We start from the raw sequence: 19754 nt of genomic DNA, 5'->3' as shown, positions 1-19754 counted from the left end.
CTTGGTAAAGACAGATGCAAGGTATTCAGTTAACACCTTAATCATGTCTCTTGTCTCCATATGTCCTATATTTCAACTTGTGGGCCAAATGCTGGAATGTGAGATTAATGTAGAATTAATATAATTTTGGTTGTACAGACTTGAGGGCCAAAGGTCCTCTCCTGTACTATAGGATTCTATGATTCTCTGTGTAAACCACCTTTTTTACCCTAATTGACTCAATCCTCATTTTGCTATCAATGTGCCTATAGAAGACTTGGGAATTCCTTGTTATGTTTGGCTGACCGTGCTTTCTCATCAGTTAGTACATTTGGCTGGACAGCTGTCTTGAAATGCTGAGAGATGTCAGAGGTGCGTTTCAATTCCTGCACCAGCTGAAGATACCATGAAGAATCAACCTCTCCCCTTCCCTGAGGTGTGGTGATTCTCACATTAAACCATCACTAGTCACCTCTCTGTGGCACAGTAGGCCCATGGGGGCTTTACCTCTGACCTTAATCTTCTTATTAAACCCCCTTCACTTCTCCAATATGCTTTTCACTTCCCCTTTGAACCTCAGTGTTCTGCTTGAAGTTTTTGTCTTGACACTAGTCATAAACTCACTCTTTCTTTTTCATTTTGTATTCTATTTCCTTTGTTCATCCTCGGAGCTCTGGATTTGTTTGTCCTCCTTTTGCTTTTTGAGGGAACATACCTTGACTGTACCTGAATCATATCTATTTTAAACATAGCCCTTTGTTCAGTGACTGTTTTTCCCCCCATAATTTTGTTCCAGTCTCTCTGGCTTCGCTCCATTCTTGCCCATTGAAGTCAGCTCTCCTCCAGTTAATTCTTCTTATTCCGGACTGCCAATTATCCATTTTTATGATCATCCCTGGTCCAAAACCAAACCAGCTGTGGGGTTCTAAATGCTGGGAGCCTATTTAGACTGAACTTAATTCTTTGTGATTTATGAAACAGTGTCTCATTTTACTGAGTATGCTTGTCTAGAGAGGGTTGATTGCTCATGTGGAAACATAGCAAATGACTAAACTACAACCTACCTGTGTTACAAACAGAAGGCCAAGGAAATAAAATAACAAACAAAGACCAGCTGTCAGATAAAGACGCTTTGGCCGAAGGAACTCAGGAAACTGGTCCAGCAGGCTTGTTATTACTGTTTCTATTGAAAACAAAAGTTATCAGTGATTAATTAATGATTTATACCAAGTCTTAGATAAATCCACCACCAGAGAGATGGCAGCCAAGAGGACTGAAGGAGCCAATGGGGAGAGATTTCTCTGTCTATGGGTGTCATTGCTCATATAAGAGCAATGTTTGGAAAATGGAGGCTTGCTAATGTCTCCTGACAGTAACTCACCACCTCAGGGTGGGTGATAGAAGATTCTGAGATGTGGGCTATAAGCTGTGATTCAGTGGGAACGACAATATTAGACATTTGGTTCAACAATGTGTGGGAGAGCTCTCCCAAATTGCATTGCAGAAGAGTTTGCAGCACTGATTGGGAAGGTTGTGTCTTTGCTGTTTCTGATGCCAGGCAGTTCATCTGGTTTATTTTTCCTATCGGAGCAATGAACCACAACTGAGTGGCTTGCCACTTTATTTCAGAAAGAGTTGTTGTTTCATGCCTCACAATTAATATGTCACCACGTCACTGTGGGGCAGCAAGGTGGCTCAGTGGTTAGCATTGCTGCCTCACAGTGCCGGGGACCCAGGTTCAATTCCAGCCTTGGGTGCCTGTCTGTGTGGAATGAGTGTGGGTTGTGATGTCTACACGGGTTTCCTCAGGGTCTCTGGTTTCCTCCCACAGTCCAAGGATGTGCAAATTAGGTGAATTGGCCATGCTAAAATGCCCGTAGTGTTAGGTGCATTAGTAAGGAGTAAACGTAGGAAAATGGGTTACTCTTCAGAGGGTTGAAGGGCCTGTTTCCACACTGAAGGGAATCTAATCTAATATAATAACTTGTAGGACATTATATAACCCCTGCATAATTATGTGACCTAAGAGCAGAAAGGTCTCAGAAACTATCTTGACTTGGGCCACTTCAAGCATGACATACTGTGCTGCATGTTGTAATTGAGTACTTTCATACTCACCGAGAAGCGTACATGAATATAATGTTTGCATATAACAGTGAGCTGCAATAAATATTCTGTTGGATTCTTTAATAACATAAAGCATTGAAGCAAAATGCATATCAAGGATTCCAGGGTCTAGCATATGATTATGGTTCTGAGGTTTTCAAGAAGGTCTCTCACACACAATCTCCTTCTATAAAAGGCATTAGGTGTCAGATGGGTTTTTCTGACACAATGATAGCTTTACAGTCAAAATTACTGACAGCAGTGTTATTTAATCCAGGTTTATTTAATTGAATTCAAATTCCTCAGACACTGAGGTGAAACACAACCAGAAACTATTGGAAACACTCTGCAGGTTTGGCAGCATCTGTGGAGAGAAAGCAGAATTAGCATTTCAGATCCAGTGACCCTCCTTCAGAATGCTGTTTTATGAAGAAGGGTCACTGGACACAAAACATTAACTCTGCTTCCTCTCTACAGATGCTGCCAAACCTGCTGAGTTCTTCCTGCAATTTCTGTTTGTTTCTGATTTCCAGCATCTGCAGTTCTTTTTTGACACAGAGGTGAGGGTTGATCTCATGTCTCCAGATCATTTATCTAGGCCTCCACATTAGTCTGATAACTGAATCACAACATAATTGCGGCTCAATGCATTTTAACAAATCCCGTTCCTGATGAGAGGCATCTAGATGTACATCAAAAATGATAGTTATTATATTGAGACATCTAGAACTTGGCAGCAGAAACTGGGCAGAAACAGAAATATGAGTTGTATGATACAACAGAAAGAACAAGGAAAGGGGAAGCAATGGCCTAGTGGTATTACCATTGGACTGTTAATCCAGAGATTATGTCCAAGGGACCCAGGTCAAATCCTGCCACGGCGGTTGGTGGAATTAAGAATCTAATGATGACCATGAATTGATTGTTGAAAAAGCTGATCTGATTTGCTAATGTCTTTTAGAGAAGGAAGCTGCCATCCTTACTTGGTCTGGCCTAGATGTGGCTCCAGACCCATTGCAATGTGGTTGACTCTTAACTGCCATCTGGGCAATTAGAGATGGGCAATAAATGCTGCCTAGCCAGCAATGACCTCATCCCATGAATGAATAAAGAAAAACAAAATTGTGAACAGCGACTGAACGTGAATGCAGATTTTAAAAAAACATGAAAACCACTGTAAATCTTCCAGATGTTAGGTAACAATGATCTGAATATTTCTTTCCTACAACTTGGAACACACTTCATTCAACCAAGCTGAGGTTTCATTAAGACATTGTGGAGAATTTGACGATAGAATAACATTATTTTCTCATGCATTAAAATCATCAGCCGTAATTCCCAACCCCAGATTCCAAATATAATAGTTTAAATAAGTTCCTTTTATAGAAGTAGAAAGAGATTGGTTAAATTAAGTAACATTGTTGTTGAACTTAAAAGATGTCATTCTTACCAAAACTTGCAAAAAGTGTGTCAAGTCCCAAAGTGAACAGCATGAAGAAAAATAAAATGGACCATAAAGTTGCCCATGGCAACTGTGCAAGGGCCTCTGGGTAGGCAATAAAGGCCAAACCAAACCCTGAACAATGGATACAAAACAAATATTAATATTAATCCTGCGTACAATCAACACACACTGCTACATTTAATTCCGTATAGTCACTGATGTTGAGGCAAATTCAAAAAGTCTCAGCTGAGACATTCCAATTACTTCATACCATGTGGCACACCCTGAATATAAGGATGAATGTATGGGCATGAGATCAGTAAATCAGAGTGGTGAGATTGTGACATCTTAATTGTGAACTGGATATGTCGAAGTCCAGTAATTTCATATCTCAAACTAAGTTAAATCAGTTCGATACATTTGTTGAATAATGCCTACTTTCATTGGGAATCAATAATTATAAAGAAACCTGTTTTTTTTTATAGATATTTTTATTGAAAATTTAACATTTTTACAAGTTTACAAAATAAAAAAAAACCCTAGTATAAACATTGATATACAATTAAACCTTAAATAAATAATAACCAAACTTTAACAAAAGAAAAATACCGACAGAAAAAAAATCGAAACTCAATTAACTACTAATCTAACCTACAACTAACCAGAATGTATAATTACATTATTCAAATAAGAGAAAAAAAAAACCTGACGGATAACACAGAAATTGGGTAGTGAGATACATGCTCGGAATGTATTAACATCATATGTAACAAAACATCATATGTATTCGTGCGGGATTCCTCTCCCAAGGGGCCCCGGACCAGCCAGGTTCGCCATCTCAATTAAATAAAAGCCCTTGTTAGGATGGCCGAAATATCTGTATTTATATAATTCAAGAAGGGCTGCCATATTTTATGGAATAATTCGGTCTTTTGGTGCACCATATTTGTAAGGGGAATACATTCCATAACTGATCTGTGCCAATTTGAAAGTCCAGGGGGGCCCTCAGCCACCCAGTTTACCAAAATATTTTTCCTTGCACAGAAAGAGAGAATAGAAAATAATCTCTTCCCGTGCATATCCAAGTTCGAAAAGCCCAAAAGGAGAGATACAGGGTCCACTCTAATTTCCATTCCTAAGATTTCTGTCAGAGCACTTGCTACTTTAGTCCAATATCTTTGGATCTTATGACAGGTCCATAGGCAATGTACAAGAGTGCCCACCTCTATTTTACATTTGTGACACATTGGAGATGCTCCTACCTTAAATTTTGCCAATCGATCCGGTGCTGTATGGGCCCTATGAAGTATCTTCAATTGAATAGCTTGAGTTCTGTTGCAGATGGTGATTCTTCTGGCGTTTTCCCAAATGTCATTCCACGTTTCTATAGAGATTTCTAGTCCCAAATCCTGATCCCATGTTTTAAGCAGATTGTCCATATCTCCCGATACTTCATCATGTAGTAAATGATAAATAGTACTGACGGAAGATACCCCCATTGGCCATAGCACTCTACATTCTCTATCTGATTTATAAAGACTATCTAATAACGTAGTCTTTTTCTGGATGTAATCTCGAATTTGGAAGTATCGAAAGAGGTCTCCATTTGGTAATCCGAATTTCTGACGCAGCTGTTCAAAAGACATCAGGACCCCTTCTTTAAATAGATCCCCTAAACAAGAACTACCCCTGGATCTCCAGAGTTTGAAAGTGGCATCTGTAAATCCTGGTTGAAATCCCCATGCTCCCACTATCGGAGCATAGGGGGATGTTTTATGTGAGTTGCCCTCATTTTGCCGCATTATATTCCAAGCTTTAATTGTGTTTAGTATTATAGGGATTTTACAGTGATCCAAAATGATTTTCCTCTTGTCTGAAAATAAAAGGTTAATAAGTGGGCATTTTACTTGAGAAGCCTCGATGTCCAGCCAGATTGTTTGCGGGTCAGACAAGACCCAATCAGCAATGTAACTTAATCGGGAACTTAACTGATATTTCCTAAAATCTGGGAAATCCAATCCTCCTCTTGCCTGTGGATGCTGTAGCTTCTTCAGCTTAATGAGGGGCCGTCTATGATTCCAGATAAAGGAACCTAACCAGCCATATAATTTACGTAGTGCCAGCCTCGGCAGCATCACCGGAAGCATTCTCATAGGGTATAGGAGACGGGGCAGGACATTCATTTTAATTAATGCTATTCTACCTAGCCAGGAAATTGGAAGGCCTCCCCATCGCTGGAGGTCCTGCCTTATCCTTTCCAGTAAATGCACAAAGTTAGCCTTGTATAACTGACCAAATACTGGGGTTATAAAAATGCCTAAATATAAAAAACCCTCCAGGGACCACCGAAAGGGAAAGTGGGATCCGTCCAATAAGTGGGGTATACTAGCAAGACCACCCATTGGCATAGCCTCCGATTTTGAGAAATTAATTTTATAGCCTGAAAATACACTAAATGTATTAATAACTTGGATTAAGCGAGGCATGGACATCAAAGGATTACTGAGGAATAGAAGGGTAATTTTATGTTTACCTGTACCAATCCTCGGAGCTGTTATATTAGGGTCAGCCCATATAGTTTCTGCTAATGGCTCAATTATTAGCGTAAATAGCAATGGTGAGAAAGGGCATCCCTAACGGCAGCCCCTATCCATACTGAAGCTATCCGAGCCTAATCCATTGGTAATCACAACTGCTTTGGGATCACTATACAGTGTTGAGACCCATTTGGTAAACACCTTTCCAACACCAAACCTTTCCAATGTGTAAAACAAATATGACCATTCAACTCTGTCAAATGCCTTTTCCGCGTCTAATGAGGCTACTACTCCTGGTATCTTTCCCTGATGGCAGGCTTGAATCACATTCAAAACCCTTCTAACATTATTGGATGATCTACGGCCCTTAATAAACCCCGTCCGATCCTCCTTTATGATATGTGGCAATACCCTTTCTAGCCTCAATGCTAACATTTTAGAAAGGATTTTAAAATCTACATTTAGCAAGGATATTGGTCTGTATGAGGCGCAATCTTCTGGGTCCTTTCCTTTTTTCAGGATAAGAGAAATATTTGCCTCTTTCAGCAAAGGTGGGAGACAGCCCTGACTGCATGAGTAGTTATACATGTCCATAAGTGGACCAGCCAATATTCCTGTAAATTCTTTATAGAATTCAGCTTGAAAGCCACCTGGGCTAGGTGCCTTACCGCTCTGAAGTTGCCTGATTGTGTCAAGTATTTCTTGGATTGTTAGGGGAACATTCAAGACCGATACCTTTTCCTGAGTTAGGTCCGGAAAGGTCAGGTTTTTAAAAAATGATTGCATCCTCCTAGTCCTGTCTTCACAATCCTGTGATTTATATAAATCAGAATAAAATTTTTTAAAGATTGCTTTAATCCCTTAATGATCATGAGTCAAAATACCGGTATTTTCCTTGATAGACGTGATAGTTTGAGGGGCCTTCTTTTTCTTTGCAAGAAATGCTAAGTATCTACCAGGTTTATCGCCAAATTCGTATAACCTTTGTTTTGCAAATAATATTTCCCTCTTAGCCATTTGGGTAAGCGTGGTGTTTAGAGATGTCCTAAGGGCCGTAATCCTTTGCAATTTGATAATAGAAGGTCTGTCAACGTATGCTGTTTCAGCCACTTTTAAGCGAGCTTCAAGCAGATGCTGTTGTTCTCACTTTAATTTTTTCTGGGTCGCTGAGTATGAGATGATCAATCCTCGCGCGTAAACTTTGATGGTCTCCCACATCATTGATGGGTTGTTAGCCGTACCTAAATTAATTTCTAAAAAAGTTTTAAATTCTTGAGAGAAGTACTTTCCAAATTTACTATCTTTCATCAGGAAGGGGTCCATACGCCAATGCCGGGGGTATGTCTCATTGTTCCTCACCTTGATTTCCATATATACAGCAGCGTGATCGGAAAGTGCTATACTGCCTATTTTATAGGATGATATGGAATGTAAAAAAATTGAGGGGGCAAAAACATATCGATTCTGGTCTGGCATTTATGTGGATTGGAGTAAAAAGAAAAATCTCTGCCCTGTGGATGAAGACATCTCCGTACATTTACTAGTCCTAATTCTTTGTTTAAATCCTCCAATTGTCTAGATCTGAGAGATACTCCTGCAGTACTCTTGGGAATCCTATCTATTTCCGGATCCATAATACAATTAAAATCTCTCCCTATAATTGTATGACGAGCACCGAGAGCCATCAATTTTGAGAAGGCTTCCGTTATAAATTTAAAAGGATGTGCCGGGGGGCAATACAAATTTAAAATCCCATATTTCTCTCCATTTATAAGGGCTTTAATCAGAATATATCGTCCAGATTCGTCTTTTATCTGATTTAGGATTTTGAAAGGGAAATTCTTCGAATAAGAATAACAACTCCCTGCGTTTTGAGCTAAAAGAAGAAAAAAAGGCCTGATCAAATCCACCCTGTCGTAATTTCAAGTGTTCTTTATCCAATAAGTGTGTCTCCTGTAGGAGAGCTATATCAACCCTTTCTTTCTTGAGGTTTGATAATATTTTCTTCCTTTTGACTGGTGAATTACTCCCCTTGACATTCCAGGTGCACCACTTAACCGACTGATCAACCATAATCGTCCAGGCAAATCCGAGACCTCTCAGGAGGGGAAACCCTATCCAGAACATCCCGAGCATACAGCATATAAATTTCACAAAAATAAAGGCTCTCTAATACACTCACAACAGTATAATAAAAAACTATTTCTAAATAAAAAAAAAGTATTTAAATGGAGATTTTCCCCCTTGTTCCCAGGGGGTACCACTTCCTTTCCAAAAGTCCATTGTATCCCCTCCCAACCAGTGCCCCACCCTTGACCCAGGCGCTCCTCAATAGGATGAAGAAAATTCAAATATACTACAGAGCTAGAGTTAACAGTGAGCACCCTACCCCCACCCCACCCCCACCCGCCCACCCACACCAACACCCGGATATATTTGGTAATGTTAATGCCATGTATAAACATATATAACTATAAAATTACAACCTCAACAAGTAATAATTAAATATAATAATACAAAATAACAAGGGAAAACAACCCCGCTTCAAAGACAGAGGTAAAATAGGATAAGATAAACCACCTCCCCCCACCAACATTAACTAGACCCCCTGGCCTAAATATATATAGAATAAAAAAAACAAGGGGGTGGAGAAGACCGTTAAGTAGAGAACAAACAAATAAATCCCTCTCCCCACCCCCCAAGATAATATTAAACAGTAAGGTAAAAGAAAGGGATTAATATATTAAAAGAAAGGGAGGAGGGGATGTAAACCAGAGTGGGGGGAAAGCAAACCAACATCAATTATCTCTTACAATTTATCTAAGAGAGTCCAAAAATTCCTTGGCCTTTTCTGGCGATCCGAAGTTGTACACGGACCCTTCATGATTAAAGCGTAGCGTCGCTGGGTAGCACAAGGAGTACTGAATATTTAAGTCCCTTAAACACTTCTTTGCCTCATCAAACACCTTCCTCTTTCGGACCAGAGCTGGGGAAAAGTCCTGGAATAACATGATCTTGAATCCTTTATAGATCATGGCTAGGGGATCTTTTCCAAGATTTCTGGAGGCTTCTAAGAGTATCTGCCTCTCCTTGTAGCTCTGCAGCCAGAACAGGACCGGGCGGGGACGCTGGTTTGAGCCGGGCCCGCGTATTGCACCCCGGTAGGCCCATTCCACCCTTACCTGCCCTGATCCAGCCTCCTGATTTAAAAGCTGTGGAAGCCACTGTTCAAGGAACGTTATAAGCTGGCCTTCCTATTCGGGAAGGCCCAGCAAATGAATATTTTTTCGACGACCTCAATTCTCGAGGTTGTCAATGTGATTCTCTAAGGTTCGGACTCACTGTTCGAGGGTCCGGACCCGATCCATGGCCGATTGTGCTGTAGTTTCAGAGGTCGCGGACTTTTAGCTCCCCCCCTCCGTCTCAGAACTCGATTTCTTTGATGTCTTGTCGTGCTTTTGCAGCGCAACCGAAAGTGAGTCCCATCGGCTTCGGGATTCTTCAATAAAAGCGTCAATCTTCGCATCGAGTTTGGAGATTATTTCCATGAGGCTCGCCACCGTAGGTAAGTCCCCCGGGGAGGCTGCGAACGCCTCTGCTGCAGCTGGAGAGGGTGGGGGAGGGGTTCCTGCTTGCTGAGAGCTTCGGGCTCCCTTCCCTTTAGTCATTTTTACTGGAGATTAAATTGTTTAAATTCAATACTAAAAAGTAAAAACTATTTGAAATGATTTGGTGAGTGTGGTGGGGGTGGGCGACCCACTTTGCCCAAGTCTTGGGAGGAGCACTGTAGACTCAGACATGCTGGGTCGCCGCCATCTTGGATCCCCAAAGAAACCTGGTTGATGGATCTTCTGAGTTTAAACCCATTCTAGCTAAGTTATATCATTGCCCATGGTGGTTACTGGGTAAAACATTTACATGCATGCTGTTATCAATGGAGTAGCGGATGAAAGGGAGACAATGCACTCCTCCAGCCTCAGTCAAACAAGGGGGCAGTGACAAGGAGTTCAGAACAGCTGGAATATCCAGACCTGCTCTTGCTGGTGGTTCTTCCTTGCCACTCAAGTTGGTGTACAATGGAACACTTGCTACCAACAGGAACATGGTGGATCAAATCACTGGCTTCCTGAAGGTGTCAAATCAAGTTCAAATGGATTACATCTCAAAATCACTAGAGGTTTGTTAAATCTCTCAAAACCTGCTTCCAGGATGGCAGAGTCACCCTGAGAGAATGAGCAGGAGGAGGAGAAAGGTGGTGGTTGGTATGGGGGAGTTGTCCCCAGGTTGTCCTGTAATCTAATCACTGCCATGCAATAATTATTGTACCACTCCTTAGCTATCAACCCATCTTTTATTTAACATCAAAGTGTCCTTATAAACAAATCCGGAAATACAAGCCACTAATAAACACAATCATTCCATGAGAACTTTATCATGCACCAATTCCAATAATGCAGGAAAAGCTGATCTTTCTGTTACTGAATTCTCTGAGCACCTATCTTATGTTTGCCTATTGCCCTGTTACCATCATTCTCAATTATTTTTCTGTTCCTTTCTCATTCCATTAATCCTATTGACTCAATGCTCTTTTGGGCAAATTACACTCAGGCCCAGATGTCCTATTGTACCCCATCGATGTCTAACAAATGAGACATATGTGCCATTCTGCAGCAGAACAGTATGGTTAACTCTGTATTTACCTGACTGTGCAACCTCTGAAATGGGCTTGTTTTGCACATGAGCCATGTGTCCAAGAGTGGAGAAGATGATAAATCCCGCAAACACACTCGTAGCACAATTAACAACACAGACAACGATGGTATCTTGGTAGCAGTTGTTGTGGAATTTGTTGTAGGATGACAATGTGATTAAACTGCCCCAACCCACTGATGTCGAGTAGAAAATTTGTGTTGCAGCATCTTTCCAGACCTGGTAAATAGAAGGGAGAATTCATCAGCGCGGAACTCATTCAACTGAAAAACTACATTGACCACAAGAAGCATAGAGTGAGTTAGTCCAGCGGCTCAATGTGATCTGACTGAATTAAACTAGCTCTGATCAACACCATCTCCACTTAATAGTAGGGCCATCATTTGATCTTCCTTTGACTACTTGCTGCCAACTTCAAGATTTTCCCTCCAAAATTCACTCATAGCAGAAATAAAACCCCACTAGATCAAAAATCTGATCTTCTGCAAAGACATTGCTATTTTCTACACTGCAGTCTGTTAAGCAAAATGTAAACTGCATACATTAGGGTTAATTTGGATCACAAAAATGATTTAAATCAGATTTAAAATAGGTATGAATGTCAAACTGAGTGCACGTTTGTAACGAACCAATTTATACTAAAATGGTGAGGCTCCAGATGCTCCCTGTTATTTCTCTGTAAATTCCACAGCAATTTCTGACTGCACTCAGAGGTTCAGAGAAATATCTCTGATATGCACCACTCTGCTGTTATAAAAATGGTATATCCTGACATTTACAAACTCGGCTCAGTGTGAAATTACCTATTACATGTGTAGAGTCACATTATTATTGTTGATGTGGAAGGAGGGTTGGTGGGGGAGGTGGAAGGGGGAGAAGATCAACTGAAAGGCAGGATCTTAGCTCTCAGCAGCTCCCCCCAGTCCTCCCACCTACACGAAGTAGAGTCCTTCAAATAAGTGTTGATGCCTTGAGATGAATCCCCCTTCCTGGAAGCCCGATAGGAATTCAACAGGATTTTGATTTCGCCTTCTCTCATGAGATGAAGGGTAATGTCATTTGGAAGGGAATAAAATTCTGCATTTTATTTCTGAACTATTCTGAGTTCACTCATTGAGAGTTATATTTCCTTCACTCTTGCAGTTCATGTGCTGTTAATTTTGCAATCAAACAATTTACTTGGTTCAGCAGATGCTCATTTGCTTTTTCTCTGTAGTCACATCTCAGGTACAGATGATATTGTGACAATGCCATCTCCCACTTCTTGATAAACTCCAAATATCATTGACATTAAACAGGTCAGGAGATGTCAAATGGACTACCACAGCTTTGCCCTTCTCAAGGACAAGTAGAGATGGGCAATGAAAGCTGGCCAGGCAGCAATGCCCATTTCCCACCAATGTATATTGAACAAATATTAATGACATAGTCTCATAAGTGATTGTAACTGAAAATCTGACTACTGAATCAATGCAAGATTTCAGAAAGAAAGAGGCACTGAGAATAAACAATCCTTTGCATCCCACTGCCCATCTCATCCAGTTGTATCCAATCTCATCATCCTCGCCCTTAGCATTGATTCCCTCCTGCTCATACCAAGATGATTACAACCATAAACTAACTCATTAGAATTCATCACCAAGTCTCAGCTAGCTTTTCGCAACATGTGCAAAATGATCTTCCCAAATACAAACAAAAGACTGAAAGGAACATTTCAATTCTAAATTTTAATACCTCAATCAGACAAAATAAAAGAAGAAACAGTTAAATAAAAAAACGCGATTTTTGAAATTCAATTGATTCTGTTGTTGAGCTTACCTGAGCATCAGCCAGTTTGGAGAAGTCTGACTGGCTTCCGATGTAGAATTCAATTCCTTTAGAGGCTCCCTCCAGGGTAACCCCTCGGATCAGGAGTATGGTCAGAACCACATACGGGATAATTGCAGTGAAATAAACAACCTGAGAATGAGAATAAATTGGGAGATTTTTCTGTATTAGTGGTACAACATTTACTTTATTGGATCCAACTGATTGTAAACTGATAGGAATATAAACAGAGAGTGAATCAGAAGACAGTTGGTGAAGTAATAGCTACATGATGGGGATATTTAACACTGAGCTACATGTTGGAAACAAGTTTAAATTCTACAATATTATTTTTAGTTTTATAATTAATCACATTCAGAGAAATGACAGATGTATTCAGGAGAATTGATGAGAACTTCATGAATATATTCAACACTTCATATTTCATGATTCTTTACTATTCTAATAGTCCAGACAAATGGTAAATAAAACCCTGACCCTAATCTGCTCAGTCCCTTCCCCCAGTCCTGCCCAGCCTTCTGCAGCAATTGGAATTTCCCCCAGAGTCCCTGTGTCAGTGACTGAAACCCTTAGAATGAGGGACACATTTTAGGAATTTGGGGGCATTGCTGGGGCTAGAAATTAGTTATGTTCAATTTCAGTTGTGGATATTACAATTTGTGACGGTTCTTATTAAGTAAGCAGTTTTTCACACATATTTCAGCCTCGTCATTTCTCTGATTGTTGTGTTGTTCAGAGCAGGACCCACACAGTTTGTGGCTGAACACTTGGCAGGTGATTGAGCAGCATGAGGTGTCATATCTGCTCCTCTTCAAGGCTGTCTCCCCTAAAAGGGTAGCCATACTCTGTGGAAGCTACAAAGGATTACTGCACACTAGTTCATTTTCTGTTCTCTATACCTTGCAGGAACTGTTAACATCACCTAGGATATAAACTATTCACTTCACAACAATCAATAAATTCTCTATTCTTACAGGGACTCTGTATTTTGTCAGTAGTTGTAACTGTCTTCAACACCAGTCATTTACCTTTCCTGAAGATTTGATTCCTTTCAAAAATGCTGCCCCAACCATCAGCCAGGCTAGAAGCAGACAGAGGGCTAAATGCCAGACTATCTCCCCAGTCTCATCCAATGAACTTGTACGGTGTAAAACTGCTTTACTGAGTTAAAAAAAGAGAAAATATTTTTCATAAGGGTACTTTTTATTACACATAGATACTATGTACTCAATGCATCTGAGTATTTAGTGTAATATACAGGGCTTTTAAAAATATTCAGTTGTTACAGAATAAGTCCTACTTTTAAATAAGAGAATGGTTACTGAAGTTTGATGTCCTTTATGTTTTTCTCTTTCTACATCTTATTCAAACAGAATGTGGGTGTGTTTGCTGTATTTGAATCTGCAACTGCATGAAAAAATTCATAGCATGCCTTAATGGGCTCCATCTTGTGCTCAAATTTACACTTGAAATGGAACAGTCAAATTAATCTCCTTAGCTAGAGTTCTAGTTGGGAAATCAGCCAGGGGTTCTCTACTCCTGTATACCAAAGATCTACCTTCACCAGTCAGTACACATGTTGAGATTCCTATGTTTTCATATACTGCAAAATGGGCATGATCAGCAACCTTGTAAATTTATTGGCCATGTAAATGTAATGTTGAAGTAGGGCACTTCTCAAGCACCCTGCAGGTAATGGCCACTGATCAGATAATCCCTCAATGTATATTGCAACCAGACATGAGGGGCCCTAAGGCAGGCCTGGAAGTGCCCAGTCCTCCTCAGGTTTCTCTGAAAGGGCAAGGTATCTCCAATGTTTGATCAAGAGTTGAAGTCAACTATTTCACATTGTTACTATTTTTGTTACGAACATGATGCTGATATTAAACCAACAAGATGTTTTGCTTAGAACAAATAAATAATGTGGTATATTAATTTTAGTGCTGGTGTGATGCCATGTTTCAATGTTATATATCCCAAAGACTGATGGATCGTATCAGTAATTCACTCAACTGTTCCCAACAAAAACATTCTAACTGTACCAAGCCAGCCTGCAAATACAAATTCACAATACAGTGTCTAATATTAGAAGAGATTCTAAAACTGAACTATGTTTACTGGATAATCCTGAGTGTTCAAATAATTACAAGAGAACAAAATAAACAGAGCCGTGCATTTGTCTCTCAGATTGAAGATTCTGAATTCTTTTGGGTTTGGGGAAAAATGATGTTTATTTTCAGTTTGAGGCAGATTTGCAGAAATCTTGGCAAATGCTAGCTGTGTAAAAAGGTTGCTCCTAAAACGGAGAGGTAGTTTTAGGATCTAGAGTTTAGAAGAATGAAAGATTATCTCATTCAGACACACAAAATTCCTCACAGGACATTCCTGAAGAAGGACTTATGCCCGAAACGTCGATTCTCCTGCTCCTTGGATGCTGCCTGACCTGCTGGGCTTTTCCAGCAACACATTTTTCGGCTCTGATCTCCAGCATCTGCAGTCCTCACTTTCTCCCAGGACAATCCCACCATTTGTGGAGGAGGAGTTTGAAAACACATTCAATACTATGCACTTGGCTCGTTAATAAGAACCTGTGGTGTTGGACGAAGCATATTAGCACAGGCAGAGGATTGACTAACTAATAGAAGACAGATTTGCGATAATGAGGGCATTTTCAGGATGGCCTATAACTAATGGAGCGCTGTAGTGCTGGGGCCACAATTATTTACAATATATTAATGACTTTGATGAGGAAAGTGAATGGACTATCGCCAAGTTTATGGATGATATGAGAATAGATGGGAAGGCAAATGGTGAGGATGACACACAGAGATTGGAGGGATACAGGCAGAGTAAGAGAGTGGGCGATAAAACATGGCAGATTGAATAGGGAAATCCCTGGCAATTACAGACCAGTCAGTCTTACGTCTGTGGTCAGCAATGTTTTGGAAAGAATTCTGAGGGGTAGGATTTATGACAATTTGGAAAAGCATAGTGTGATTAAAGGCAGCCAACATGGCTTTGTGAGGGGCAGGTTATGCCTCACAAATCTTATTGAGTTCTTTGAGGAGGTGACGAAAAAGGTCGATGAAGGTCGAGAAATGGGTATGGTGTATAAGGACTTCAGCAAGGCATTTGATAAGGTTCCCCATGGTAGAGTCATTCATAAAGTTAGGAGGTATGGGGTACAGGGAGATTTGGTTATCTGGGTTCAGAATTGGCTGGCTGACAGAAAGCAGAGCGTGATTGTAGATGGAAAGTATTCTACCTGGAGGTCAGTGTTGAGTGGGATCCCACAGGGCTCTGTTCTTGGACCTCTGCTCTTCGTAAATTTTATAAATGACTTGCATGAAGAGGTTGAGGGGTGGGTTAGTAAATTTGCAGATGACACAAAGGTTGGAAGTGCTGTTGATAGTATCGAGGGCTACTGCAGGTTGCAGTACCTCATAGACAGGATGCAGAGCTGGGCTGAGAAATTGCAGATGGAGTTCAATCTGGATAAATGCGAAGTGATGCATTTTGGAAGATTAAACTTGAATGCTGAATATAGGATTAAAGACAGGATTCTTGGCAGTGTGGAGGAACAGAGGGATCTTAGTGTTCAAGTGTATAGATCCCTCAAAGTTGCCACCCAAGTGGATAAGGTTGTTAAGAAAGCATGAGGTGTTTTAGCTTTCATTAACAGGGGGATCGAGTTTAAGAGTCGCAAGGTTTTGTTGCAGTTCTCCAAGTCCCTGGTGAGACCACACTTGGAATATTGTGTCCAGTTCTGGTTGCCCTATTATAGGAAAGATACAGAGGATTTGGAAAGGGTGCAAAGAAGGTTTACCAAGATGCTGCTTGGACTGGAGGGCTTGTCTTACAAAGAGAGGTTGACTAAACTCAGATTTTTCTCGCTGGAGATTAGGAGGAAGAGAGGTGACCTGATTGAGGTATACAAGGTAATGAGAGGCATGGAGAAAGTGAGGACTGCAGATTCTGGAGATCAGAGCTGAAAATGTGTTGCTGGAAAAGCGCAGCACGTCAGGCAGCATCCAAGGAGCAGGAGAATCGACATTTCAGGAATGAGGAAGGTGTGCCAAGCAGGCTAAGATAAAAGGTAAGGAGGAGGGACTTGGGGGAGGGGCATTGAAAATGCGATAGGTGGAAGGAGGTTAAGGTGAGGGTGATAAGGTGAGGGTGATAGGCCGGAGTGGGGTTGGGGGCGGAGAGGTCAGGAAGAAGATTGCAGGTTAGGAAGGTGGTGCTGAGTTTGAGGGTTGGGACTGAGACAAGGTGGGGGGAGGGGAAATGAGGAAACTGGAGAAATCTGAGTTCATCCCTTGTGGTTGGAGGGTTCCTAGGCGGAAGATGAGGCGCACTCCTCCAGCCGTCGTGTTGCTATGGTCTGGCGATGCAGGAGTCCAAGGACCTGCATGTCCTTGGTGGAGTGGGAGGGGGAGTTGAAGTGTTGAGCCACGGGATGGTTGGGTTGGTTGGTCCAGGTGTCCCAGAGGTGTTCTCTGAATCGTTCCGCAAGTAGGTGGCCTGTCTCCCCAATATAGAGGAGGCCACATCCCTCATGAGAGGCATGGATAGAGTCAACAGCCAGAGAGATTTCCCCAGGGCAAGATTGACTAGCACAAGGGGTCATAGTTTTAAGATATTAGGAGGAAGGTATAAAGGAGACGTCAGAGGTAGGTTCATTAAGCATGGAATGCGTTGCCAGTTGTGGTGGTGGAAGCAGAGTCGTTAGGGACATTTAAGTAACTGCTGGACATATACATGGATAGCAGTGAGTTGAGGGGTGCGTAGGTTCGGTTATTTTATTTTACATTAGGATTAAACCTTGGCACAACATGGTGGGCCAAAGGGCCTATTCTATGCTGTACTTTCCTATGTTCTATATAATTACACTTGCATTAAATTTAGGATAAAACTACAATTATGATTTTCCAGCGTAGCACACTTGCATGCACTGGAAACTATGTATATTAATACACAGGGATCGTCTTTGTAGACAGAAAGACTGTGTATGAGCTCTGCCCAGATTCAAATGAACAGAATAGATGATAGCCATTAACCCGGGCAATACTCTGGCCAATCTATCAACCTTCTGGTTAAATTTAAACAAAATCTGCCAGGTAAATGTCAATTCGCTCTAATGGGCACATCCCTCATGGTAACAACTCAACCAATCAGAGTTCACTTGTCAACCAATCGGAATGCACCTCTCATTCAGCATCTGTTATTTTCCATTAACATAAAACAAATGTTGGAAATCTGAAACAAAAGCAAAAATTTCTGGAGAAACTCAGCAGGTCTGGCAGCATCTATGGGGAGAAAGCAAAGTCAATGATTCAGGTCCAGTTCTGAAGAAAGATTGCTGGATCCAAAATATTAGCTCTGCTTTCTCTCTGCAGATGCTACCAAACCTGCTGAGTTTCTCCAAAAATTTCTGGTTTTTTGTTCCTGTTATTTTCCCTTCACTTTAGTATTTCTTACAAATTTTCAGAATGAATGGAAGGCAGGAAGTTTTGACTTAATGTTGCTTTTGTCAGCATTAATCAAAGTCTGTCATACTAAACAACAACGTACTTACTCCCAGTATTGCTCACTCGGACCCTGGTGAGGAATGGAGATTTCTGATCCATTTAGGCAGGTGTTATTATACGTCTGCAGCCATGTTGTATTAATGACTTCAAAATATCCATCATCCAGAGTAAGATTGCAAAATGGATCTAGAAAATGTTGAATGTGTTTTAGAATTTTACTGTTCCTTGTTGAACAATGCTTCCATTTCTTGTGGTACAATCAGGGTCTCTGGGCAACCCAACCCAACCTCATCCATGACATGAGGTGGAATCAGAGGCATAGACTGAGGCAGGAATCTATAAAATGAAGACCCTCTCTTCTTCCCAGTGTCCACTCATTGAATCCAGGGTGGGATGGTTTGAGGACTGCCTTTCTTACCAGACGTAAATTGACTCCCTAAGTGATTTCCTAAATGGGTATGCTGGCTGCCATTGGCATTCTCATGTATGTATTGAAGGGTGGGGGTGGGGAAGCGGCACAATATGTGGGGTCACTCTATCTGGTCTGCTGTTTCCTAGGAGGGTTGATTTTCAGGTGGGTGCCCAGTAGAGGTATCCAATGACATTGAAGAAAATTGTATTGTTCAATTACTGGCTTCCATAAAGTGTTTCTTACTAGTGGTAGATGCAAGTGGCCCAAAAGCTCCCTTAACACACAAATAGGTACATCAATAGTAAAGGTTCCCACTTCATGAAGATGCATCCTATGACACTCAATAGCATATCCCGCATGTGAAAGAAATCACACAGGGACTGAGACACAATGTTTTTTGTTGAGCACCAGTCTGCAACAGCACAGAGAATCACTAGATTATTATAGCACAGAATGAGACGATGCAAACTGTTGTGAAAATCCAAATTAGAGTTTCACCTAGTTCCTCCACTCAGTAACTCTGAGCTCCTTCCTTTTCAAATAATGATCGAGCTCCCATTTGAATGTCTTGAATAAAAGTAACCTTCACCACACTCTCAGGCAATACATATGTAATCCTAACCTCTTGCTGTGTGGATAAACATTTCCATTGAGTCACCATTGGTTGTGAATGGTTTTAATTGGCCCTTCATTCTATACAGACTGTACACGCTGGGTACATGTACTGAACTCCCTCCTTGTATTCCACATCATTAGTTCACACTAATGACAGCATCATTTAGGGATTTTAAGAAAAGTGTCTCATACACCATGTTTGAAGCTGACAGAAATGTCAGCATTGTGGAGCACAAACAGAAGAGCCAAATGAGTAAAGAACTTTCTACATGGGTGCCAACTGTATCCCTTCAGATTCACTTGGTCTGTGCTAATCATGTGATAGTTAATGTATTCAGACTCACTCAGGAAGGATCAGCCAATCACTGAGCTTTCAGACATCCCACCCCTCAAAGACGATACCCCAGCCTCCTTACTCAGTCTGGTCTACATGCTCAAGTCTCAAACTCCCTGGTCTCAATCCCTCACACATTAACTCAGATATTATATTGACACATTTTTAGGTACTTTCATGACTATATTTTCATGTCCACATCTCATGAACAAGTTCTAACTCCCAATATTTGCAACATACATATCTATGATATACCTTT

General features: G+C 41.0%; 1 protein-coding gene across 1 annotated transcript in view; it reads right to left on the bottom strand.

Moving 5' to 3' along the window:
* Window positions 1-19754, bottom strand: part of LOC148148854 (sodium- and chloride-dependent neutral and basic amino acid transporter B(0+)-like) — a 51316-nt gene that overhangs the window by 10377 nt on the left and 21185 nt on the right. Inside the window, exons 5-10 of the mRNA XM_087992241.1 lie at window positions 18182-18320; window positions 13632-13764; window positions 12595-12735; window positions 10767-10995; window positions 3536-3661; window positions 1044-1162 (exon numbers count right to left, since the gene is read on the bottom strand). Of these exons, the coding sequence (XP_087848367.1) occupies window positions 1044-1162; window positions 3536-3661; window positions 10767-10995; window positions 12595-12735; window positions 13632-13764; window positions 18182-18320 (887 nt within the window). The remainder of the gene's footprint in view (window positions 1-1043; window positions 1163-3535; window positions 3662-10766; window positions 10996-12594; window positions 12736-13631; window positions 13765-18181; window positions 18321-19754) is intronic.

Source organism: Chiloscyllium plagiosum, unplaced genomic scaffold (genome assembly GCF_037043375.1).
Source record: "Chiloscyllium plagiosum isolate Xiang-an unplaced genomic scaffold, Cpla_swu_hap1 HiC_scaffold_11, whole genome shotgun sequence".
In the NCBI taxonomy this organism is placed as follows: Eukaryota; Metazoa; Chordata; class Chondrichthyes; order Orectolobiformes; family Hemiscylliidae; genus Chiloscyllium; species Chiloscyllium plagiosum.
The sequence above is the reverse complement of the archived record's forward strand: the minus strand, read 5'-3'. Positions and strand labels throughout refer to the sequence as shown.